Genomic DNA, 26,619 nt, shown 5'->3' on the forward strand with positions numbered 1-26,619 from the left:
CTGAGTCAATCTGTGCAAGGGTTGCCAAGTTTCTCCTGTGATAGTAAAATTTTATGATGCTTTCCATGACTTCAATCCCTAGAGCTACTAACGTGACAAGAGAAAGAGTATTCAGGTAAACCTAATACAATCACAGGCACCTTTAAAACCAGGAAGGGAAGTGGAAAAGATTTGAAACATTAAGGACTGAAGTGTGATTTGATTTCAAGTTGGAAGGGATCATGCAGACAGTGGAGTGTGTGTGTGTGTGTGTGTGTGTGTGTGTGTGTGTGTGTGTGTGTGTGTGTGTGTGTGTGTGTGTGTGTGAAAGTGTATGAGAGAAAGTGTGTATGTGTGTGTGTGTTGTGAAAGAGAGAGAGAGAGAGAGAGAATGTATGAGAGAAAGTGTGTGTGTATACACTGGGACTTGAACTCGAGGCGTGGGCACTGTCTCCCAGCTTTTTCACTCCCAGCAGGTAATGGTTCTTAAGAGGTAAGTGTCTCGTGGACTTTACTGCCTGGGCTGGCTTCAAACCATTATCTTCACATCTCAGCAACCCAAGTAGCTAGGATTACAGGCAGGAGCCACTGTCAGCACCTTGGTGGCAATGGGGTCTTAAGGAACTGAAAGATGTTCTGGCTGAGAGCCAGCAAAGAAAAAGGGATCTTGTCCACAGCCTGAAAACTGTGCTCTGCCAACTATGTGAATGAGCTTAAATGTGGATGGTTTTCAGGCTGTGGAGAAAAGCCAGGAGCAGGCCTGCACTTTGATTTCAGTCTTAAAAGAATCTAAACAGAAAGCCCAGCAAGCCTTCCTTGAATTCAGACCTATAGAACTGCAACCGGAAATGGATATTACTTTAAGCTACTAAATTTCTACTAACACCAAGAGATTAATATAGCTTCTTAGAAAAATCACAGGCTGGAGGTGCATGCTGGCACCTTGTTTCAGGCCTGCTGTGGACAATATGGAGAGCTGCTCACCCTGACTCCAGACAGGCCGCCCTTGTCATTTTTAACATCAAATAGGGAGTGAGAGCCAGCCCAGCAAAACCGGAAGTGGAGAAACAGAAACTCCAGTATTTAGCTGGGCACTGGCGGGCACCGGTGGCGCGCTTCTGCGATCCTAGCTACTCTGGAGCTGAGATCTGAGGATCGCTCCTCGAAGCCAGCCTGGACAGAAAGATCCCCGGGACTCTTAACCACCACAAAGTGGGAAGTGGAAGAGCTCTATCCGTGAGCGAAAAAAGATCAGGGACAGTGCCCAGACCCAGACGGAAAAACGTCCATATTCTTTTGAGGTGGAAAAATTCCTTCTCGTTTGGCATTTAGCTTGCAGTCACTTACTGTATTTGCACAGAAAAGCACAATCATTTAATTAGTTTCTCCTCACACCAGCTCCAAGGTCTTAAAATAACAGCACTCTCCTTCCTTAGTAATTTTCTTGCAAGAGCAGATAATTTGCTCCACTGTTTAGCTTGCCTTGACTCAAACGCTGCCCATCTCTTGTGCTCTGCCGTTTCCTGATGCCCAGATATAAAATAAAGTTCAAAGGAGCATAAAAAAGAAAGAAAGAAAGAAAGAAAAATCACAGGCTGGAAGTGGCGCTGTGGCTCAACTGGTAGAGTACTTGCCTTGAGCTGAAGAGCTGAGGGACAGCACCCAGGCCCAGAGTTCAAGCCCCATGACCAACAAAATAAAGAAAAATCGCAGGCTACAGTTTGTTTGAAAAGTAGTCACAAGGATAAAGAAAATTTAGTTAAAAAGAAAAAGGCTATGTCTTATAAGTAATATTAAAAATACTGATCCTAAGCTGGGTGCCAATGGCATACACCTGTAATCCTACATACTCAAGAGGCTGAGATCTGAGGATCATTATTTGAAGCCAGACAGGTAAGCAAAGTCTGTGAGACTCATCTCCAGAAAAAGCCAGAAGTACTGTGCTGTGGCTCAAGTGGTAGAGTCCTAACCTTGAGAAAAAGAATCTCAAGGACTAGAGTTCAAACCCCGGACTGGCAAAAAACAAACAACAAAAAAATAAAACTTACTTTTCGGGCTGGGAAGGTGGTTCAGTGGTAGAGTGCTTGCCTTGCATGCATGAGGCCCTGGGTTCGATTCCTCAGCACCACATAAGCAAAAAGAAAAAAGCCGGAAGTGGCGCTGTGGCTCAAGTCGTAGAGCGCTAGCCTTGAGCTGAAGAGCTGAGGGACAGCACCCAGGCCCAGAGTTCAAGCCCCACGACCGGACCCAAAAAAAAAACAACCTTACTTTTCATTCTTGTCTTCTACATATAAAGATCTAAACCCATAATACTGTCTCTTTCAAACACTAATGTTAGAAAATAAAAATTGAGTCAAATTCCCTAACAGCTTCCCTGGTCCCTCACTACACAATACTTCAGAGAGCTATAGTATCAGAGAGGAAGAAAATAGTAACAACCACTGTTCGGTTACAAATTGTGTCACCAGCTCATATCTGCAATCCTAGCTGCTTAGAATGATCACTAGTTTCATTTACATTTCATATATTGACCAGTATGTACACTTTTCCCTCTACCCCTCACATCATATCTCCTGTCACAAAGGAAACACACAGTTCAAAGACTCAAGAGTGGGTGGAGAGGGGGAGCAGAGAGGAATAGAGAAAAAAAAGTAGAGAGAAGGAAAGAAAAGGAAAGGAAAAAAGGGGGGAAGGGAAAAGAAGGAGGAAAGAGGGAAGGGAAGGAGAAGGGGAAGGGAGAGAACAGATTAAGATATGTCTAGTGTCTGAATTTGCATTCTTGTGTTTCCCGGGTATCATTAAGATACTATTGATACCAATGCTTCAAGTTAAAAGGATTTCTTCTTTTGTACTATATTATTTCTGTAAAGAATGGTACTCACAGAAGCAGAGTTGTTGGCTGCAGCAGGCTGGGCAACCGGTAATGATGTAGGGGTAGGAGGTGTTACCAAAATTTGGCCAACTGGGTCTCTAGCCACAAGCATCCTGACTGAATTCCCACAGTTCCTCAGAACTTGCGCAACTTGCTCACTGCTCATTCCCTGAACATTTGTGCCTCCGATCTTCAAGATGTGGTCCCCTGTCTGTAGTCTTCCATCCTTCAATCCAAGAAAAGAAAAATTATTCAGAAAAACCAATGAGTTAACTTCATTAGTTAGTAGCAATCCACCAAACTTCCAACTGTTTTTTTAAATTATTTTTATTGTTATTATAAAGGGGATATACAGAGAGGTTACAGTTACATAAGTCAGGTACAAACTTCCAATTCGACAAAAAAACGGGAATTTCGAAGGCACCTAAAATATTGAACAAAAATATAACGTTTGGGAATTACTGAATTGGGAAGTGAGTAAAGGCATTCCTTGTAAAACACAAAAGACAAAGGGTTCAGATGGGAAAAGTAATCAGAATTCTAAAATGAATATTTGCTTGAGGGTATCAATTCATGTATAATGGCCTAGAGCCAGAGAACAATGGATAGCCATGCAAGGAACCAGTCCAAAAGCCTGGCCTTCAAGAAAGGAAGGTCAGAATAGAAGCTTCCAGTATAAAGCTAAGGAACTCTCAGAACAGTAAGCTGAGCAGCCCGTCAGAGAGTAGTCAAGGCATGAGCAAAATAACATGAGTCAGTTACTTTTCAGACCTTCTTTTTGGTCAGACCATAATTCTGTTCAGGACCAGTGGTCTCACAGAGGCAATTTGGCCCTTATTCTTTGTCAGGATCACTGACTTTCCCTTGGTTAGGGAGTTGTTTTGACTTCAAATTTGTTGCATGAGTTGTAAAATTATCATTAAAGTGGAGATGCAGCCATTCTGTTTTCCTGGTGTTGTTGTTGCTGATACTGGCCCTTGAACTGAGGGCCTGAGCACTCTCTCTTTCCTTTTCACTCAAGGCTGGTGCTCTACCACTTGAGCCACAGTGCCACTTCCCATTTTTGTTGGTTAACTGGAGATAAGGGGCTCATAAACTTTCCTCCCTAGGCTGCCTTCAAACCACAATCCTTAGATCTCAGCCTCAAGACTACAGAGAGCAGGTGAGTGAGAAGGGGAATTACGACTTAAGCTTTGAGGCTGTGCAATCTGGAATGCCCATCTTACATGCAAGTAAGTTTTCCGGAATATAGCTGGGTTCACTACAGGGCTAGAGTTCAGGGGAAAAATCCAATCTGTGCATTAGCATGTAAGTCATTTAACGTCTTGATTCTCGATGAGTTTAGTGCAAGGATATGTAGTACTGTTTCCTAAACTAGGTAATAAGTATATCGTTGGCTATTATTGTAATTGTTACTATTTAAATGTGCACAGTCCAGGCATTGGGGGCTCATACCTATAACCCTAGCTACACAGGAAGCTGAGATCTGAGGATCACAGTTTGAAGCCAGCCCAGGCAGGAAAGTCCAGCAGACTCATCTCCAATTAACCACCAGAAAACCAGAAGCTGTGGCTCCACCCTGAGCAGAAAGCTCAGGGACAGTTCTTAGGCCTTGTGTTCAAGCTCCATGACCAACAGTCAATCAATCAATCAATCAATAAATGAATGTGCGCAGATGTTTATGTGTATGTGTATTTCATACACAAGAAAGTCAAGACATAATTTATCAAATAATTTATTAGTTCTAAATGCATTTTTTCTAAGTGTATTGTATTAGAAAATACGAGTTCTCCTCAACATTGTTTATTATGGTATAGGAAAGATACCAAAATGTCAACATAATTGCAGAGTACCTTACAAGTCACAGCTCATTTTTATTCATCATGTCATTTAAAGAACAACTTTAAAAAAGCAACATTTTAAAAACATCAGAACCTGGTGGCTCACGCCTGTAACCTTAGCTACTCAGGAGGCTGAGATCTGAGGACTGCACTTCAAAGCAACCCAGGCAGGAAAGTCCATGTGACTCCCTATCTCCTATTAGCCACCAAAAAGCTAAAAGTGAAACTAACCTAAAGCAACAATGCTCAGAGATAGCACCCAGGCAGAGTTCAAGCAAGCACCAGCAAAAACAACAAAGCAGAATTGCTGGATCTCTACTTTAATGGTAATTTTATACCTTATGCAACAAATCTGAAGTCAAAACAGCTACGTAAACAAGAGGAAGTCAGTGGTCCTGACAAAAAATAAGGACCAAGCTGCCTCCGTGAGTCCAAATGTACTTGAACAAAACTATGGTCTGACCAAAGAATAAAGAATGTGCTTCCGTAACTGGCTTGGAAAACAACATCACACCACAAAGTTTATATTTAGTCACCTCATAGGCACTAATTTTTTTCCTATTTTACCTCAACTCAATTTAAAATGATGTAGATAATTTGCATCTGTCACTGAAAGCCAAACATTTTCTTCTTATGGAAAAAACAGGTGTTCTAGGAAATTTGTAAGTGCAAAAATAGTCATTCATCAGACTGATAGGAAAGACACCAAAATGACAGCTGCCTTGTATACTGCAGCAGCCCCAATGGCTGTATTTTATTGATACTTTCACATTGACATTCTACTGCTACAAACTGTCTACTGAGCAACTACACTGAAAAATGTAAAGTTCCTTTTTTTTGTACGTGGGTGCATGCGTGGTGTGTGTGTGTGTGTGTGTGTGTGTGTGTGTGTGTGTGTGTGTGTGTGTGTGTGTGTGTGTGTGTGTGTGTGTGTGTGTGTGTGTGTGTGTGTGTGTGTGTGTGTGTGTGTGTGTGTGTGTGTGTGTGTGTGTGTGTGTGTGTGTGTGCCCATACTGGAACTTGAACTCAGGGCCTAGGCACTGTTCCTGAGCTTTTTTGCTCAAGGCTGACCCTATACCACTTGAGCAACAGCTCTACTCTGGCCTTTTGGTGTTTAATTAGAAATAAGAGTCTCTCACACACACTTTCCTGCCTGGGCTAGCTTTAAACTGCAATCCTCAGATCTCAGCTTCCTGAGTAGTTAGGATTACAAGTGTGAACTGTTCTTTAACATTCTTTAACAAAAGTCATAAATCAATGTAAGTCAATAAATTGCTCTTATTCCTATATTCAAGAATATAGTATGCTAATCAAACATTCAAATATAAAGTTTATGAACCCATAGATTTTTCAAGAGGAAAAAAATGCATATTGCCAAATAGAAGACAAAAAATTAAAAACTTAGTAAAGTAAGGTACCACATTCTGACAGTACCACTTACATAGTTTAAAAGAAAAAAATAACTTTAATCAGTTAACAGCTTTTGGCTAAAATAATTTGCATCTTGAATCCTCTGATATGGTATTGAAGATGATAATTTCAATTAAGAAGTATTTGCAAATATCAGAATTAAGGGTTGAGGGGCTGGGAAGGTGGCTCAGTGGTAGAGCGCTTGCCTCACATGCCTGAGGCCCTGGGTTCAATTCCTCAGCACCACATAAGCAAAAAGAAAAAAGCCGGAAGTGGTGCTGTGGCTCAAGTGGTAGAGCACTAGCCTTGAGCTGAAGAGCTGAGGGACAGCGCCGAGGCTCAGAGTTCAGGCCCCACGACCAGACCAAAAACAACAAAAAAAAAAAAAAAAAAAAAAAAAACAGAATTAAGGGTTGAGCTACAAAGAAGAAATTCAATTTTGCCAGGCACCAGTGGTTCAGGCACCAGTGGTTCATGCTTGTAACCCTAGCTACTCCACAGGCTGAGATCTGAGGATTCAAGTTGGAAGCCAGCCTGAGCATCAAAGTCCTTAAGACTTTTATCTCTAGTTAACCAGCAAACAGCTGGTTCAAGTAGTAGTAGTAGTAGTAGTAGTAGTAGTAGTAATGCCAGCCTTGAGCAAAGATTCCTAAGTGAGAACACAAGGCTCTGAATTCAAGCTCCCAGTACTAGCACAAAAAAATGAAGGGAGCTGGGCGCTGGTGGCTCACGCCTGTAATCCTAGCTACTCAGGAGGCTGAGATCTGAGGATCACGGTTCAAAGCCAGCCCGGGCAGGAGAGACCGTGAGACTCCTATCTCCAATAAACCACCAGAAAACCGGAAGTGGCGCTGTAGCTCAAGTGGTAGAGCGCTCGCCTTGAGCTGAAGAGCTGAGGGACAGCGCCCAGGCCCAGAGTTCAAGCCCCACGACCGACAAAAAAAAAAGAAATGAAGGGAGAGAAAGGGGGAGGAGGGAAGAAGGGAGGGAAAAAAGGAAGGAAAAATGGAAGGAAGGAAGGAAGGAAGGAAGGAAGGAAGGAAGGAAGGCAGGCAGGCAGCTGTCAATAGGATTACTGGAAGACTTAAGTGCTCCTATGTGTCTCTGTTGGGAGAGGACTCTTAGAAACTAGCTTGCTATCCCTTGGACATCATCTCATGCCCCTTTTCTGTTGCTGGTCTTTTTGTATTCTTTCATTGTAATCACAGCATCATTACAATAACACTGTTTTGCTATCACTGTTTTACAGCCATAAAGTACCTGTATGTTGAGCCCTGGAGTGTCCTCCTAGCAAAACATCAACCCTCAGGGTGGTCTTGGAACTATTCAGAACCATGGAATTACCATGAAATCACACTAAGAAGTAATTTGCCCAAGGTTAAAAGTGGCTCCATAATTCAAACTTTCATCCATTTGATTGTAGATGGATACAACTCACATGCTATGATACCACACCCATACATCTCAAAAAAGCTCACCTAGGATGTAGGAGGGATACGAATCTGTCCAAAGGTAGATAATAGGAAAGGTGTATGCCACATCTTGTGTTACAAACTGGGATGTTAAATACCACAAAACTACTTCCTGTGTTCCAGCAAGTATAACACTGAGAAGAACCAGGAAACAAATGGCCCAAGCATGAAATGAATGTGTTCAGCCAAAGGATTGAAGGGATACCAGGCACTGGTGGTTTGTGACTGAATTCTAGCTACTAAGGAGACTAAGATCTGAGGACTGTAGTTTGAGGCCAGTGAGGCCAGTCCAGGCTGACAAATCCATGAGTCTTATCTCCAATTAATTAACAAAAGGCCGGAACCGGATGTATGGCTCAAATGGTAGAGTGCCAGCTGCAAGAGAAAAAGCTGAGTGAGAACCCAGGACCCTGAGTTCATGTCCTATTACTCACATTAAAAAAAAAGCCAGGCACTGGTGGCTCGTACCTGTAATCCTAACTACTCAGGAGGCTGAGATCTGGGGTTTTCATTTCAAAGCCAGCCCAAAAAGGAAAGTTCATGAGACTCTTATCTCCAATTAACCACAGAAAACTGGAAGTGGTGCTGGGGCTCAAAGTGGTAAGGCACTAGACCTGAGCAAAAGAGGTCAGCGCCAGCATCAAGGCCCCAAGTTCAAGCCCCATGACTGACAAAAAATAAAAATAAAAAGCTGAAGGGATTTCATCCGCCATTAGCTAAGAGAAAAGAGAAGCGATTTTGTCACTCCCAAGCTATGCCACCTTTAGCAATTTCTTAATGGTTTCCATACCTATAATTTGGAAATAAAGCTGTTTTGAGGATTACATTAGAATAATGTGTATTAGGTAGATGACAATGTCTGGCATAAGCCCCTGCTTCTCCATTACAGCTCTCTGATGGGCAAAGCCCTCCCCTCCTTGATGACCTGAAGCAGTGACAAGGCCTTCCAGTAAAGGGTGAAAATCAGACTTGGGCTTTTCCCAACAGTGCCTCAATGGGATTAATCTGGGAAACTCTGCACATCACAATGTCCTTGTGAAAATTCATAATGCACATTAGTATATTAAAAAGCACAGAAAAGTCTTATAGAAAAGAAACCTACTTGATGTCGCTCAAATTTATTTGACCTTTTTCAAAATAACTACTGCATTTTTTTTGTGGGGGGGATCCAGTCGTGGGGACTGAACTCAGGGCCTGGGTGCTGTCCCTCAGCTCTTCAGCTCAAGGCTAGCCCTCTACCACTTGAGCCACAGCGCCACTTCTGGCTTTTTTCTTTGTGCTTATGTGGTGCTGAGGAATCGAACCCTGGGCCTCAGGCATGCAAGGCAAGCACTCTACCACTGAGCCACCTTCCTAGCCCCGTAACTACTGCATTTTTGCAGATGGCCAAATAAGACTCCAGCAAACATGCTGGAGAGAGGAAGAAGTATCAACCACCTCCACAAAATCTCATCCATCCCAGGTTATAACAATACTATTTCAAAAGCCCTTAGGGTCAGGCACTGGTGGCTCACACCTGAATCTTAGACTTAGGAAACTGAGAATGGGGAGGACCAAAGTTCGAAGCCAGCCTAGGCATACAGATGAAGCCCCTTCTGAAAAAATAGCTGAGTATGGTGGTGAATATCTGTCATGCCAATTAGGTAGGATGCTGAAATTGAAAGGACTACAGTTCCAGGCCAGTCCATTTCAATGAAAGAAACCGAGCCAGTGCCTAACTAAATGCACATAATTTAAGAAAGAGTAATAGTTCCAAAAATGAAGGTACTAATGACAAGAGAGCTTGACCCAATGTCTTTAATAATTGGTTTCAAGGACAACAACTGACCAAGCACTGGTGGCTCACACCTGTAATCCTAGCTACTCAGGAGGCTGAGATCTAAGGATCATGGTTTGAAGCCAGCCCAGGCAGAAAAGTTTGTGAGACAATTATCTCCAATTTACTACCAGAAAGCTAGTAGAGAAGTTATGGCTCAAGTTGTAGAGCACCTGTCTTTAGTGGAAAAAGCTAAGGGACAGTGCTCAGGCCCTGAGTTCAAACTCTAAGACCAGCAAACACATGAGCACGTGCGCGCACACACACACACACACACACACACACACACACACACACACACACACACACACACACGTGCGCGCGCACACACACACACACACACACACACACACACACACACACACACACACACACACACACACACACACACACACACACGAAGACGGCTGAATTATCCTATCTCTTTCAGCATTCTCAGTGTTGTGAGACGTTTTAGTCCTAGTATACAAAGAAAATCTGACCTTCCTAAGAAATATATCTGGAAAAAGGAAGAGAAATTTAACAGCCCTTTTGGCCATTCTTCTTAGACTAACACCTGAAGTTTAAAACAAACAAACAAAAAAAAAGGTTGTAATGTGGAATGTGAAACCACAAGGACAAACTTTCAGATATTGTTTCATAAAACCTTTTCATTTTTTTTTCTGTGTGTGTGTGTGTGTGTGTGTGTGTGTGTGTGTGTGTGCGTGCGTGCGCATGCGCGCACGCCAGTACAAGGTCTTAAACTGGGTACAACTCTACTTCTGTATTTTTTTTTAACTTAGTTGGACATAAGAGACTCATGAACTTTCTTGCCCAGCTTAGCTTCAAATCTCAATCTTCAAATCTCAGCCTCCTGAGTAGCTAAGATTATAGGTTTGAGCCACCAGCATCTAGTTTCCTTTAGTGTTTTTTTTTGTTTTTGTCGGTCATGGGGCCTGAACTCTGGGACTGGGCACTGTCCCTCAGCTCTTCAGCTCAAGGCTAGCGCTCTACCACTTGAGCCACAGTGCCACTTCCAGCTTTTTTCTGCTTATGTGATACTGAGGAAATGAACCCAGGGCCTCATGCATGCAAGGCAAGTACTCTTATTACTGAGCCAACTTCCCAGCCTTCTTTGGCTTTTGTACTGAAAACAAGTGCTCTATCACTTGAGCCACAAGTGCTCTTCCAGCTTTTTGGAGATAAGAGCCTCACAGACTTTCCTGCCCATGCTGATTTTTGAACCATGATCCTCAGGTCTCAGCCTCTTGAGTAGCTAGGTTTATAGGCATGATCCACCAGCCTCTATGGGTTTTAAGTTTTTAAATGAGCTACTTTCAGTTGAAACACTGTTAGGTAGATATTTGTCAGAAAATTGTAATTCAAGCAAAATCTTGGGAAAATATTTATAATCACTGTGCCTTATGACTTTATCATTTAAGCCTTGGAAACTACATTAAAGAAGAATACAGATGTTCAAAATGTAGTATTCATTAACAATGCTTTTTAATAAAAAATACTGTCTTCTGATAGAATCGATAACCCTGTTCATTACAGGCAAAGAACTAAAAACGTTGAATTAAGAACTGTTCAAACTAAAGCAAAGTACGCATTAACGCTTATGGACTAAGCCATGATTAAGCTATACTTCACTTCTAGTTATTGACTCTATATCGAAGTAACTCCTATTATAAAATCACATTTCAAGTGATACAATTTATAAGACCAAAATGACGAACGGTTGACTTACTCGATCCGCTAATCCTCCGGGAACGATGGTCCTCACAATCACACCACTTGTCCTTCCTCCTACAATCCCAAAACCTAATCCAGAACCATCATTAATGAGCTCCACATCTTCCATATGGCCCCAAGAAACCTAAAAGTTAATAGCAAGGAAGAGTCCCAATGTCAGTAAAACACACAGAATCTCGAAATTTCTAAAGTAATAGATGTGCAAGAAATTATACATTCAATTAATCAAGGAGATTCTCTAAAGGCATAGGTAGGTGTGGAGCACATGGGCAGCCAAGCTGGCGCTGGGAGAGAGTAGAGTGGGCAGAGCCCAATTGATCTTCCTAATTGATCAGTGCCTAACCAGCCAGTGAAGGCTCAGGTGCATGATAGGGTGTGACCTTGACAGTGATTGGTTCCTCTTCCTCCCTTGCCATGCCACCCGCCCTTTTTGTCTTTAAAAGGGGCTGCTCTCTGTTAATAAACGAGTTTTCTACCTGCTGGATTTGGCTCCCCATTGTGCCTGGTTGTCTCCCGGGCTGAGGGAGGCTGGGGAACAACGGGCGAGCGCTGCACTTACCTTTCCTCGGACCCCGTCCATCTCTCGTGGGACGGACGAAGACCCAACAGGTAGGTGTGTACGTAAGACAGATAATGGCAGGCAGAAAGAAGTCCCTGACTTTAAGAATCTTATAATCCAGTAGAGAAAGTAACTAAAATGTGAATAATGAAACACAAGGTGAATGTCAGGTTTTAAGACACTGTCACTGTAAGAGGACAACCACCAAGCTCCAATCTGTGCCTGTGACCTAGCACGGGGCCTAGCACCTAAGAGGAACCAATACTCGTGTATATGCTTGAAATGAAAGAGAATCACACACAGATTTTAGGGTATTAGAGAAGACAAGGAAAAAAGAAAAACTCAGTGAAGTATTACAGGGAGCGTCAAGGAGAGGGAATTGAACTTGGCCTACAAGGAAGGAAGTCATTTAAGCAAAAGAGAAATAGGAAAGCTAGGCACCAGTGGCTCATGTCTGTAATCCTAGCTACTCAGGAGGCTAAGATCTGAGGATCTCGGTTCAAAGCCAGCCCAGGCAAGAAAAATCCATGAGACTCTTCTCTCTGACAAACCACTAGAAAACCAGAAGTGGGGCTGTGGCTCAAGTGGTAGAGCACTAGCCTTGAGCTGAAGAGCTCAGGGACAGTGCCCAGGCCCAGAGTTCAAGCCCCATGACCAACCAAAAAAGAGAAAGAAAGTAGTGAGGGAGGGAGGGAAGAAAGAAAGAAAGGGAAAAAAACAGGAGAGCAAAGCTGGGCCAGACAGTCAGAGATACCTACCATCACAGGCTTGTATTCATTAGGAAAGGGAGTGGAAGGAAGTTTTAGAAGAGGGAAGGACAGGAATAAAACAGTGACAGGAAAATGAAGCCTAACAGCAACGTGAAGAAAGAACAGCCAAGCACTAGTGACTAATGCCTATAATCCTAGCTACTCAGGATTCTGAGATCTGAGGATCGTGATTAGAAGCCAGACAAAACAGGAAAGTCTGTAAGACTTTTATCTCTAATTAACCACCAGAAAAACGGAAGTGGCACTAAGGCTCAAAGTGGTAAAGCACTAGCCTTGAGCAAAGAAGCTCAGGGACAGCCCAGACCCTGAGTTTAAGCCCCATGACCAACAGGAAAAAAAAAAAAATCCTAGCTACTCAAGAGGCTGAAATCTGAGAATCATGGTTTAAAGCTATCCTGGGCAGAAAAGTCTGTGAGAATCATATTTCCAATTAGCTAGCAAAGAGCCAGAAATGGAGGTTAGCTCCAATGATAGAGTGGCAGGCAATCTTGAGTGAAAAAGCCAAGGTTCTGAATTCAAGCCCCAGTACCAGCATAAAAAAGGGAGGAAGGAAGGGGAGGGGAGGGGTAGGGCAGGAGAGGAGAGGACAGGAATGGGTAAGGGAAGAGAGAAGAGAGGGGAGGGAAGTAATGATAAAGAATTTGAGTAGCGCTGTGGTTAAGACGGTTCAAAGCCAGCCTGGGCAGCAAAGTCTGTGAGACTCTTATCTCCAATAAACCACTAGAAAACCGAAAGTGGTTCTGTGGCTCAAGCAGTAGAGCGCTTGCCTTGAGCTGAAGAGCGCAGGGACAGTGCCCAAGCCCAGAGTTCAAGACCACGACCCACAAAAAAAATAACAATAATAATAATAAAAAATAAATTTTAAAAATTGAGTAGCCATCTGCTGGAGGCTCAAGCCTGCAATCCTAGCTACTCAGGAGGCTGAGATCTGAGGATTACAATTTGAAGCCAGCAGAGAAGAAAGTCAGTGAGACCTTTGTCTCCAATGAACCACCAAAAAGCCAGAAGTGGAGCTGTGGCTAAAGTAGTAGAGGGTTAGCCTTAAATTAACACTAAAGCTCAGGGACAGCGTCCAGGTCTTGAGTTCAAGCCGCAGGCCTGGCACAAAAACATAATGAAAGAACATAAGGGAAAGAAGCTATTCCCCTATTTCTTCTAAGGGAAAAGAAAGGTGGATCTACCTGAGGACATTAAAAATAGGACCATGCAAATAAAACAGACAACATTTAAATTTTCCCTCTAGCTAGCAGGCTCCCCTGATAGCTATGCATTCAGCCCACATAACCCAACTACAGAACAAGATGATGAAGGCATACTTATCCATCCTTCAGCTCCTTTGTAACATGAAATTGTGAAGGTACTATGTAATAAGCAGTAATTTAGGGACTGTTTAACAAGATCAAGACTGGGCTGATAGCCAGTATCTGGGAAGCAATAATGTTTGCTACCCCAGAAGCCTGAACTAATGATGGCTGCTCCAGTGACAGTACTTATTGGTAACAGGCACTGTGCCGAGTGCTTCCTGAGCCTTCTCCAATTCGCACATCTCTAGTTCCACATAAGAAATGAAGAAGCCAACGAGGGAAAAGGTCAAGGACTGGGTTGATATGACCCAACCAGAAACAGAAGAAGTGAACTTGAACGCACCAAAACCTGAATGGACTTCTTTAAGTGCTAACAAAGTCTCACTTACTTTACTACATTTATTATGCAAATTATACTGGGTAAACATCACCAATTACAACCTGGAGAATGCCTATACATTCACTTGTGTTTTGACCTTGTACTGTCCCAGGCCGTATATTTTTTTTTGTCTCAATGCATAAAAATTAAATAAATCAGCTAGCACTTAGTGTTATAAGAAAACAAGATTTATTAGCTTGCACTCTAAAGGTGCAAGCCAAAATCTATAAAAGGTTCCAAAGCAAGTTTAAGCATTCCCAAAAGAGACATCTATTTTTCTGTTTAAAAACTCTCTGGTACGTATCTTTACATGAAAGAAAAACCTGCTATCATTCCCTGACACCAATAATCTCATCATAAACTACCATTACAATTTATAAAAATAACATTTTTTTAAAAATTAGTAACCAGTTGGACATTGATGGCTCAGGCCTATAATTTTAGCTACTCAGAAGGCTGAGATCTGAGAATCAGGATTTGAAGTCAACCTGGACAAGAAAGTCTGTGAGATTCTTTATCTATAATAAACTTCCAAAATGTCAAAGTGGAACTTTGGCTCAAGTGATAAGAAAGTCAATAGAAAATCATTAATAAAATCTCTCAATTCATAAGCAGGCACTGTTAACTCAGGCCTGTATTCTTAGCTATTTAGGAGTCTGAGATCTGAGGACTGGGGTTTGAAGTCAGCCTGGGCAGAAAAGTCTGTGAGATTCTTATCTCCAATTACAAACAAAAATGTGGAAGTAGAGTTGTGGCTCAAGTGGTAGAGGGCCAGGCCTGAGTGAAAAAAACCCAAGCAAGAGCCAGTGGCCCTGAGTTGGGGACCACTGGCACATAAAAAGGAATGAAGGAAAAGAGAATTATGATAATTCTACATTTGAAGACACATCATCTTTCTTAACATGATAACCAAAATGACATTCTTATCCTTATTATCAACAGTATGACTCAAAGTAATGTCCCCTTTTTACTCACTGTTTCAGGCAAGGCTGAATCAGCTGGGCTGGTGGAAGTCCTACTTCGTGTGTGGACAGGTTCCCTGGCCACAACCAGACGCAGCGATCCACTGGTTTGTTGCAATAATGCAATGGCTTGCTGGTGGGAAACTTTGTGATCCAGTGGTGTGTGGTTAATGGCCAAAATCTGGTCATTTTCCTTTAACCTGTGATCCCTTAATCACACAGGAAGAGAAAGTTTCATGTTAAACAGTCTCCAGCTTGATTTACTGAAGAAAGTTGTGTAAGTTACTCAGTGTATTGCCTATGGCACTACTTTTAACATATTTATGCAAATAATTAATTATATAACAGAGCTCAGAGTGCTTGTCATAAGAAAAGTTAATGACTAAGTAGTGGATCCCTAACACACACACACACACACACACACACACACACACACACACACACACACACACACACACACACACACACACACACACACACACACACACACACACGATGCAAAGATAAAGCACTAGCCCATGAGCAAAAAGAAAAAAAGGAAGGAAGGAAGGAAGGAAAGAAAGCTGAGCAAGAACATGAGGTCCTGTACAAGCCTCAGTATCCACATATACAAAAAAAAGTGCAGTGAAAATAGGGATGTAACCCAATGGTAAATTCTTGGCTATTTTTTACAAGGCCCTGGATTCCACCCCCAGCACTGACCAAAAGATGTATAATGATCATCTACTGCTACTGACCAACAAAGACAGCCCAAGGATTTAACAAACTCTTCATGGCTGTTTCAAAATGGAGTCTTTTTTTCCTCTAAAATACAGGAAAAGATTAATTTCAGAACAGAAAACAATCATTTTCATGAATACAATTTTGAATTATAGTACCCTTCTCTTTCTCAGTTCACAGCACACTGGTAAAAATTTTGTTAAATACTGAGCTTGAGGACATAGGGTGAATTTGGTTGGTATTCAAAGACCTTTATGTTCTGCACCAGCTTGGATTCTACCTACACCAACCACTCTGACGTGTGGTTCCCTCCCAAACATGCCTGGCATTTCCTGTTCCTGTGTAAACTGTCTCCTCTAACTCAAAGGCCTTCAAGTTCTCTTTAGAGTCTCCTTTGGAACTAGCAAATTCAATTATTCAACTCTGTGTGTGTGTGTGTGTGTGTGTGTGTGTGTGTATTTGAATCTTGGGATTATTCAACTGTGTGTGTGTGTGTGTGTGTGTGTGTGTGTGTGTGTGTGTGTGTGTATTTGAATCTTGGGGCCTGAAATCAGAACCTGGGCATTTCCTGTTCCTGTGTAAACTGTCTCCTCTAGCTCAAAGGCCTTCAAATTCTCTTTAGAGTCTCCCTTGGAACTAGCAAATTCAATTGTTCAACTGCGTGTCTGTGTGTGTGTGTGTGTGTGTGTGTGTGTGTCTGTGTCTGTGTCTGTGTGTGTGTCTGTGTGTCCATCTTGGGCTTAATATCAGAACCTGGGTTCTGTCCCTGAACTTTTGTGCTCAAAGAAGGCAGCTGTTCTACCATTTGGGCCACAGATCCACTTTTGGCTTTTTTAAGTAGTTTATTGGAAATCAGTCTCTCACAGACATTCCCGCCTAAGCTGGCTTTGAACATCAATCCTCAGATCTCAGCCTCCAGAGTAGCTAGGATCACAGGCGTGAGCACCAGGGAAAGTTCAGTTTTTGATGTTCAAATTGTGGGTGACTCTCCCAACAAATCATGTAACACTAAAAATACTGCTTTAGATTTTATTAAAATTAGGATGACCAGTGTTTTATTAAGAGACAAGAATAAGATCTAAAATTTTATATATCGTTTCACTGTCCTTACAAAAAGAAAACATTTTGGATGGGTACCAGTGGCTAACACCTGTAACCCTAGCTATTCAGAAGGCTGAGAATCACAATTCAAAGCCAGCCCACACTGGAAAGTCTGTGATACTCTTATCTTTAATTAACCACAGAAAAGCTGGGAGTAGTGGCTCAAGTGTTAGAGCACCATCCTTGAGCAAAAAAGCTAAGGGACATTGCCCATGTCTTGAGGCCAAGTCCTAATAACACTGTCACAAAAAACTTTTTGAAAAAGAAAAGATTCTGGGGCTGGGAAGGTGGCTCAGTGGTAGAGTGCTTGCCTTGCATGCCTGAGGCCCTGGGTTTGATTCCTCAGCACCACATAAGCAAAAAGAAAAAAAGCCAGAAGTGCGGCTGTGGCTCAAGTGGTAGAGCGCTAGCCTTGAGCTGAAGAGCTGAGGGACAGCGCCCAGGCCCAGAGTTCAGGCCCCACAACCGGACCCAAAAAAAAAAAAAAAAAACATTCTATGCTGATAGTGTAGCTCAGATAATACAACAGTGGTTGACATAAATAAAGACCTAAATTGATGCCCAGTGATGAAGGAAGGACAGAGGGAGAAAGAAACAATAAAGGAGGGAGGGAGGAGAGAGGAAGAGAGACACACAATCTTGTGTTTCCTAGCTGCTTTGGGGTGTGCATAGTCCAAGTGTTTTGACGCTTGTGTCAGTTGTAGAGCACAGGTGAGTAAGGGTGAGCTCAACCACCAGCAAACCTCCCAAAATGGGCCAAATGTTTTAATTTTTTTGTAATACTTCTAAATTTTATGGCTATTATAAGCATAATTGAAATATATATAAATATAAATACATATAATTTGCTGCCAGGCACCAATGTTTTATGCTTGTAATCCTAGGGACTCAGGAGACTTAGATCCTAGAATCATGGTTCAAAGCCAGCCTAGCCAGGAAAGTCTGTGAGACTCATCTCCAATTAATCACAGAAAAAGCCTGAAGTGACGCTGTGGCTCAAATGGTAGAACATTATCCTTGAGCAAAAAAGCTCAGGGACAACACTCAATCCCAGAGTTGGAGTTCCAGGACCAGCAAAAAATAATAATACTTATTTGGCCAGGCACTGATGGCTCATGACTGTAATACTAGCTACTTAAAAGACTAAGATCTGAAGATCATGGTTCAAAAAGAGCTTGTACAGAAAAGTCTGTGAGACCTTTTATTTGGATAATAGGACTTGAACTCTGGGCCTTGGTGCTATCCCTGAGTTCTTTTGCTCAAGGCTAGTGCTCTACCACTTTGAGCTACAGATATACTTCTGGCTTTCTGGTGGCTAATTAGAAATAAGAGTTTCATGGACTTGCCTGCCCAGGATGGTTTTGAACCAAAATCCTCAGATTTCAGTCTCCCGAGCAGCTAGAACGGAGTTTCATGGACTTTCCTGCCCAGGATGGTTTTGAACCAAAATCCTCAGATTTCAGCCTCCTCAGCAGCTAGCACTATAGGCTCAAACTACTAGCACCCAGCCTGTGAGACTCTTATGCTTGTAATCCTAGCTACTCAGGAGGCTGAGATCTGAGGATCACAGTTCAAAGCCAGCCTGGGCAGCAACGTTTGTGAGACTCTTATCTTCAATAAAACACCAGAAACCTAGAATTGGTGCTGTGGCTCAAGTGGTGGTACAGTGCTAGCCTTGAGCTGAAGAGCTGAGGGAGAGTGCCCAGGCCCAGAGTTCAAGACCCATGACCGCTCCCCCCCCCAAAAAAGAAAAAAAGAACTAGCATAAAAAATAATACTTTTTTTTTTTTTTTTTTTGTCGGTCGTGGGGCTTGAACTCTGGGCCTGGGCGCTGTCCCTCAGCTCTTCAGCTCAAGGCGAGCGCTCTACCACTTGAGCTACAGCGCCACTTCCGGTTTTCTGGTGGTTTATTGGAGATAGGAGTCTCACGGTCTCTCCTGCCCGGGCTGGCTTTGAACTGTGATCCTCAGATCTCAGCCTCCTGAGTAGCTAGGATTACAGGCGTGAGCCACCAGTGCCGGCTAAAAAATAATACTTTAATCTCAGTTTGAAGCCATCCAAGGCAGTAATTAACCACACACACACAAAAAAAAAAGCCTGGAGTGCAGCTGTGGCTGAAGTGGTAGAGTGAAAGGGGAAAATCTGAAGGGAAAAATGCCAGGCAAGAGTACAAGGTGCCAGTGGACACCTGTAATCCTAGCTCCTGTAATCCAGTCTCCTCAGGAGACTGAGACCTGAGGATGGCACTTCAAAGCCAGCCTGATCAGGAAAGTCAGCCTGAGCCCATGCTCTAATTCAAGTCCCAGGATTAGCAAAAAATAAAACTAAAAACTATAAAGTAAACAGAACTACGAAACGATGAGACGGTTGGGATGGGAGTAGGGAAGAAGGAAGGAAGAAGTGACTCAGATCAAGGTGCACGGGACACATAAATGGACATATTAAATAAACGTCTGTGCAACTATATGACAATAATAAAGAAAAAGCAAAATAAAAAAGAACACGTACAAATGTACAGGAAGACTTAGCATAGTAGCTGCTAGTGTTACTGTTTTATTTCTAATTGCTTATTCTCTTTGCTTTCAGAGCTGTCAGGAAAAGAACTGGCAAAATAAGCATGGTCCTCACCTGTCAGCTATACTCCCTGGATGTACTTCCTTCACAAAGATCTCCACTTCTCCCAGACTTTGGCTTCTTAGAGCCACCACGCTGAAACCCAAGCCTCCAGTTGAAGGACGTTCTATGTCTATATATTCAATTTGCCGGCCCTAATGAAGGGAGATTAAAAAAAAAAAGTGAAATTATATGCATTTAAGCAACACTCTTTCTGCAGAATTTAAACTACACAGCACAAAAACAGCTTCTTCTAAGTCATCTTTACAATGGAAATAAAGTGATCATTTCAATAAGACATTATGTCTGGAACCCTGCATGGTGACTGCTTTCAGAAGAATGTAGGAGGGCCTGAGCAGGCTGGGTGCTGGTAGCTCACACCTGTAATCCTACTCAGGAGTCTAAGATCTGAGAATTGAAGTTGAAAAGCACATGAATTCACTAGATTTTTTTTTTTTTGAGAAAATACCGTACAGAGGGGTTACAATTACATGAGCAAGGTAATGAGTACATTTATCAAGCATTGTTGTCTCCTCCTTTGTTTCCCCTTCCCATCTACCCCCCTCCCATTCTTATCTCTAATTAATCACCCTGGCTCCAGTGGTAGAACACCAGCCATGAGAGAAAAAAAAAAAAAAAAAATCGAGCTAAAGCAAAAAGCCCTGAGTTTAAGATCCCCTAGCACAAATAATAAAATAAGAAGCTAGAGTTGTCATGAATGCCTATAATCAAGTTACTCAAGAGCTACTCACAGGATTATTGTGAGTTCAAGGCCAGCCTGGGCAGCTAGTGGCATTCTATATCTCAAAAACAAAAGAAAAGCAAAATGGCTGGAGTCTAGCTCAAGCATTAGAACACTTGAGGCCCTAATAAATAAACAAACAAAGCAAGCTATAGAAAGACCACCATTAAGAAGTGGTTCATCACTGGGTTTTTCTGTGACAGCTAAGCATTCTATTGCTTTAGTTAGCAATTGCATTTATCTGATGAGAACTTCACAAATGTAATCAACTAACAAGAGCATCAGAAGAATGGGACAGAACACTAGCTTCATAAAAGAAAATTAGGTCCAGAATATTAGCTTACTACCATAATTCAGGCTGGAGGTATGGCATGACTCAAGATCGAATGCCTACCCATCCCAGTTTCAATGGATTCTTTTTCCCATTCAAACTCAGGTTTCATTTTAAAAGGCAAGTATTAAAAGAATGAACCAATATAAAACTAGCATATCCAAAAATGTAAGTCGTCTATTATTTCTTTTTTTTTTTTTTGGTCATAGGACTTGAACTCAGGGCCTGGTTGCTGTCCCTAACTTTTCTGCTCAAGTCTAGTATTCTAGTACTTTGAGCTGGTGGTTAATTGGAGATAAGAGTCTCATGGACTACCTGCTTGGACTGGCTTCAAACTGTGATCCTCAGATCTCAGCCTCCTGAGTACCTGGGATTACAGGCGTGAGCCACCGGCAACTGGCTATTATTTCATTTTTAATAGGTATTGGGGATTTGCCTTTCCAATATTTTCCTAGAAGTTTCCAAATTTTATTAGTTCCAATTCCCACTAATTCTTTTTTGACATGAAATTAACAAGTTTCAATAATTTTTTTCACTTCCAGCAGACATTAATATTTCTTCTATGACCAAACCACTATGAATCTCTTGCCTTTCAAGAACAGAGATGTGTTCAAACTAGAATCTTTGTCTATGAATATTCATTAACCACAAACATGGATGCTCTCCTTTAGCATTTGCTTCATTTTGTGTTGTCTTTTGTTTTGCAACAGGATCTTGATATATTGTCCAAGCTGGCTTGGAATTCACAATCCTCCTGACAACCTCGTAGTCAGAGAGTTCAGCTGTGAACCACCATGCCCAAATTTCATGTAATTTAAAGACAACAAATTCCCAATGGGTTAGAAAATGGTATTAATTCCACCTAACAATATAAAAATATAAACAAAATCCATGCCAACACATTTTAAGTCAAAAAGAGTGAGTATAGGTATCCTTTTAAAATTGAAAACAGAAGAGGAGAAAAAAAAGGCAATGTAAACATCACATAGCACAATGTAACTTTACCTGAGCCATCTGTTGAATGATTGAGTTAAAGTCTTCATTTCCCGAGTTTGGGGCCCAAGGAAATAACCCAGAAACAGTTAAATTATTATGAGGCCTGTGGGCATTCCCATTCGTAATGGAACCATCCGTGAACACTAATAAGCCTTTCCGAGAAAAATCAAAATTGGCTGAACAATCTGGTGGAATATGGCTGAGCTGTTGGAGAGAAAAACAGGACAATCATCAACAGAAACCTTCAGGAAAAAATTTATTTCTACCTATATTTTATATTTTCCGCATTTAATGTATAACGTGTGGTCTAAATATACATGAATTAAATAAGGTACATATATATGTATATATACGTATATACATTTTTGTGTGTATGCCATTACTGGGCTTGAACTCAGGGGTCTGGGCAATAGGTACTGTCTCTTAGCCTTTTTGGCTCAAGGCTTCACTTTGCCACTTGAGCCACAATTCTCCCTCTAGCTTTTTGGTGGTTAATTGGAGATTAGTGTCTCTTGGACTTTCCTGCCTGGACTGGCTTTGAACCAATCTTCAGATCTCAGCCACCTGAACAATTAGGATTACAGCCCTAAGCCACTAGGATCTGGCTTCACATACATACTTTTATTTAATATTAAAAAAAAAAAAAAATTTCAGTCAGGCACTGGTGGCTCATGCCTGTTACTCTAATTAAATACCAAAAAGCCAGAAGTGAAGCTGTGGCTCAAAACGGTAGAGAGCTAGCCTTGAGCACAAAAATGGAAGGACAAGCTGGGCACTGGTGCCTCATACTTGTAATCCTAGCTACTCGGGAGGCTGAGATCTGAGGATCATGGTTCAAAGCAAACCTGGGAAGGAAAGTCTCTGACTTTTTTTTTTCTTGATCAGAAGTGGGGCTTGAATTCTGGGCCTGGGCTTTGTCCCTAAGCTCTTCAGCTCAAGGCTAGCACTCTATCATTTAAGCTACAGCACCACTTCTGGTTTTCTGGTGATTAACTGGAAATAAAAGAGTCTCACAGACTTTCCTGCCCAGGCTGGTTTTGAACCATGATCCTCAGATCTCGGCCTCCTGAATAGCTAGGATTACAGGTGTGAGCCACCAGCGATCTGCTCCAGGAGACTCTTATCCCCAATTAACCACCAGAAAATCAGAAGTGGCACTGTGGCTCAAGGGGTAGAACACTAGCCTTGAGCTTCTGAAGAACTAAGGGACAGCGCCTAGGCCCAGACTAAAAGCCCCATGACTAACAAAAAAGAAATGTGTAAGGACAGTGCACAGGCCCTGAGTTCAAGCCCCCGAACTGGCACAGAAAAAAAAATACTTAATAGTTATAAATGTGTCAGCGTATCCTGCCTTCTATGTCTATCCAATGTCAGCAAGATTATCTCATTATTCTTCACATACTTAGATACATCAAGTCATGTAAGTGAATACACTAAGCCCTGTTGTGCTCATCTGCACATTGCCATGTGGGGAGCCTCAAGAGTGCCACAGGTGTGCCAGGCACAGGTGGCTCACACCTGTAATACTAGCTATTCAGGAGACTGAGATCTGAGGATCAAAGTTCAAAGGCAGCCCAGACAGAAAAATCTCTGTGAGACTCTTCTCTCCAATTACCCACTCAAAAACTCGACGTGGAGCTATGGCTCAAAGTGGGAGAGTGTTGTTTGTCTTGAACAAAAGAGCTCAGGGACAGTGCCACGGGTCGTATAAATAGTAGTTAACAACAGCACTTACTAAATGCTTGCTAAGAAGATTCTTTTGGATTTTTTTTTTTTTTTTGGTAATAATAGGGTTTGAATTTAGGGCCTCAAGTTTTACCTCCAGCCCAACTTGTTTTATTTTGAGAAGTCTTACAGAATTTTCTGGCTGAGCTGGCTTTGTTTGAACCATGATCCTCCTCAATCTCTTGAGTAGCTAAGATTAATAGCCTGAGCCCCAGATATCCACCTGGCTGTTTCACAAGGCCTTAATGTATTTATCTCATTTAATCCACACATTAGATTAAATCCTTGAACAAGATTAACAACAAGTGAGTCACATAGCCACTTGACCATAAGCAGAAAGAAGAGAATCCTATAATTATAAGGAGCACAATTATAAAATAATACTGCTGGAGCTGGGCACTGGAGAAGTTGAGATCTAAGAACTGAGGTTCGAAGTCAGTACAGGCAGAAATGTCTATGAGACTCTGATCTCCAATTAGTTACAAAAAGCTGAAGTGATAGAGCACTAACTTTGAGCCAAACAGCTAAGGGAGAGCACTCTGCCCCTAAGTTCAAGCCCTAATACCAGAAAAAGAAAAAAAAAAGATTTAAAAAAGAAAGCTCACTGCTGCTACAACTGCTAACACAGTAGAATAAAAGTAACACTTGGAACCAGATGTTGGTGGCTCACAACTGTAATTTTAGCTACTCAGGAAGCTGAGATCTGAGGATTGAGGTTCAAATGGGAAAAAAGTAACACTCAGAATAAATGTCAGGAGATAGATGGTGGAACTCAGTGGTTGAGTGTGTTGAGTGTGTTCTAAGCAGGCTCTGAGTTCAATTCCCAACACCATTTAAGAAGCTTTTTTTTTTTTTGGCCAGTCCTAGGGCTTGAACTCAGGACACTGTGCACTGTCCCTGAGCTTCTTTTGCACAAGGCTAGCACTCTACCACTTAAACCACAGCACCACTTCTGGCTTTTTCTGTGTATGTGGTACTGAAGAATGGAATCCAGGGCTTCATGCATGGTAGGCAAGCACTCTACCACTAAACCACATTCCCAGCCCAAGAAGCAAAAAAAAATAGCTAGGTACTGGTGGCTCACACCTGTAATCCTAGCTACTCAGGAGGCTGAGATCTAAGGATCTTGGTAGTGTGGTAGTGTGGTTCAAGTGGTAGAGTGGTAGCCTTGAGCTGAAGAGCTGAGGGACAGTGCCCAGGCCCAGAGTTCAAACCCCACAACTGACAAAAAAAAAAAAGTATATTCCAAGGTGCAACATGAAATTATCCGTGTGTGTGTGTGTGTGTGTGTGTGTGTGTGTTGTGTGTGTGTGTGTGTGTGTACCAGTGAATTTAGGGCCTGGGATCTTTTTCTTTCTTTTTTTGCTCAAGGCTGGTGCTCTATTGCTTGAGCTACAGCTCCACTTCTGGATTTTCTTTCTGGTTAATTGGAGATAGGAGTCTCACAGACTTTACTGCCCAGACTGGCTTCAAACTCTGATCTTCAGATCTCAGACTCCTGAGTAGCTAGAATTACAGTGTGAGCCACCATTGCCCAGTATTTTAAAACTACTTATGCCAATACTGCCATGCAGGTCCCAATAGGGTCATGTGGACATAAACATCCTTACAGTACATTTGTCCTTGTCCACCTCTCTCTGGGTCTGCTGTTTGACACAGCCAGGCAGAATCCATGTGGAACTTACTTGTCCCTTCAGCTGCTTGATGGACTGCTGGAGTGTGAGTATCTGGTTAAAGAGAGGACTCCTCAGTGTGTCATAAAACAGAGCCAGCTTCTCATTCTGTGATGTGTCACCCTTCTCCTGCAGCCTTGTTTGCAGGCGCTCCAGGACCTGCAGAACCTGCAGTTTATCTTGTTGAAGAAGAATGATCAGAGCACAAGTTAAGTCCATCTCATAAACCAGGTATGAATCATTAATTAAGTGAATGAATAATCAAACTACCTAATATACCTGCAGCAGGATTTTCAGGCATTTTGGATTTTTTTCTTCAATCACTTTTAAGGAATTCTAGAGAAAAGATTGAAAATATGAGTTTCCATTTTAAAGAAAAACTTAGGAACATTTTTCATCAAAAGACACCACTAGCTGGACACCAGTGGCTCACACCTGAAATCTTAGCTACTCAGGAGACTGAGCTCTAGTATCATGGTTCAAAGCCAGCCCAAGTAAACAAATTTGAGAGACTCTTATCTCTAACTACTCAGTAAAAAGCTGGTAGAAGTGTGGTTCAGCGCCTGTTTGGATAGTCCTGCATATTTTAGATATATGAGCTAAGCCACCACTCAATAGGGTTAGAGTAGAAAGTGGCTGGCCATCCACGGCTCATGATTCATAGTTGGCCTACATCCATAAAACAGGCCTGAAGCCGGACACCAGTGGCTCATGCCTGCAATCCTAGCTATTCAGGAGGCTGAGATCTGAGGATCACTGTTCCAAGCCAGCCTGGGCAGGAAAATCTGTGAGACTCTTATCTCCAATTAACCACCAGAAAACCAGAAGTGGAGCTGTGGCTCAAGAGGTAGAGCATTTGCCTTGAGCTGAAGAGCTCAGGGACAGTACCCAGGCCAGACATCAAGCCCCACCACAAAAAAAAAAAAAAAAACCAAGCCTGGAGAATTATCACCATTCCTGCTAAGAACAGGGACTAAAGTTCTAAAGACATGTGGCATGTAAAAGAGACATACAAGTAATAGATGTCTGGCTGAAGTTGCAGCAGTAGACCAAATGGAACCTATTTGTCAACCTTGATATGGTCACTGGAAATCTTTAGCCAAACAATTCTGACCTATTCCAGTATAAAATTAACAGGGTTGAGTCTAAGAAAGCAGCTTGGGATGGTCAAGTACTTAGCTAGCATTCCCAAGGTAGGGGGTTTAATCCTCAGCATGACCAAAGAAATAAAGAACAAAAAAGAGAAGCAAGAGTTAGAGGAGGGAATTTCAAGTTTGTTAAAGCATGGTAAAGCCCCCTCACATGTCATAGATAGGCCTTCTAGGTAAGTCACAGATAGGTCAGATGTAAAAATGCCATGTGATAACATTTGTCTTAGGCCCAAAGCCTCCAAAAAAGTTTCTTATGCTCAGCAGCTTCCCCTCTATCATCCAACGAAGTCAATTTGGGACCAGAGTTTTTCATAGTTGGTCAACTGTAGGATTTGATAGAAAGGCATTATTATAATATCGTGGCTTAAAAAAAAAAGTCCATGTCCTAAGCCAATACCAATTAATAGAATATGGGGAGGGGGGAGGAAGAGCTGAGAGTAATTTAATTTCTGATTGAAGGTAATTGAAA

General features: G+C 42.1%; 1 protein-coding gene across 3 annotated transcripts in view; it reads right to left on the reverse strand.

Annotated features, from left to right (window-relative positions):
• Patj (PATJ crumbs cell polarity complex component) overlaps positions 1-26,619 on the reverse strand; it is a 289,250-nt gene that overhangs the window by 259,155 nt on the left and 3,476 nt on the right. For all 3 annotated transcript variants that reach the window (XM_042675626.1, XM_042675631.1, XM_042675635.1), the window contains exons 2-8: positions 25,279-25,335; positions 25,012-25,178; positions 21,611-21,805; positions 19,548-19,687; positions 15,112-15,307; positions 11,120-11,248; positions 2,862-3,077 (exon numbers count right to left, since the gene is read on the reverse strand). In XM_042675626.1, the coding sequence (XP_042531560.1) occupies positions 2,862-3,077; positions 11,120-11,248; positions 15,112-15,307; positions 19,548-19,687; positions 21,611-21,805; positions 25,012-25,178; positions 25,279-25,300 (1,065 nt within the window). In that variant the 5' untranslated portion in view covers positions 25,301-25,335. The remainder of the gene's footprint in view (positions 1-2,861; positions 3,078-11,119; positions 11,249-15,111; positions 15,308-19,547; positions 19,688-21,610; positions 21,806-25,011; positions 25,179-25,278; positions 25,336-26,619) is intronic.

This window comes from Dipodomys spectabilis, unplaced genomic scaffold, assembly GCF_019054845.1.
Source record: "Dipodomys spectabilis isolate Male_0828 unplaced genomic scaffold, ASM1905484v1 ptg000002l, whole genome shotgun sequence".
NCBI lineage: Eukaryota > Metazoa > Chordata > Mammalia > Rodentia > Heteromyidae > Dipodomys > Dipodomys spectabilis.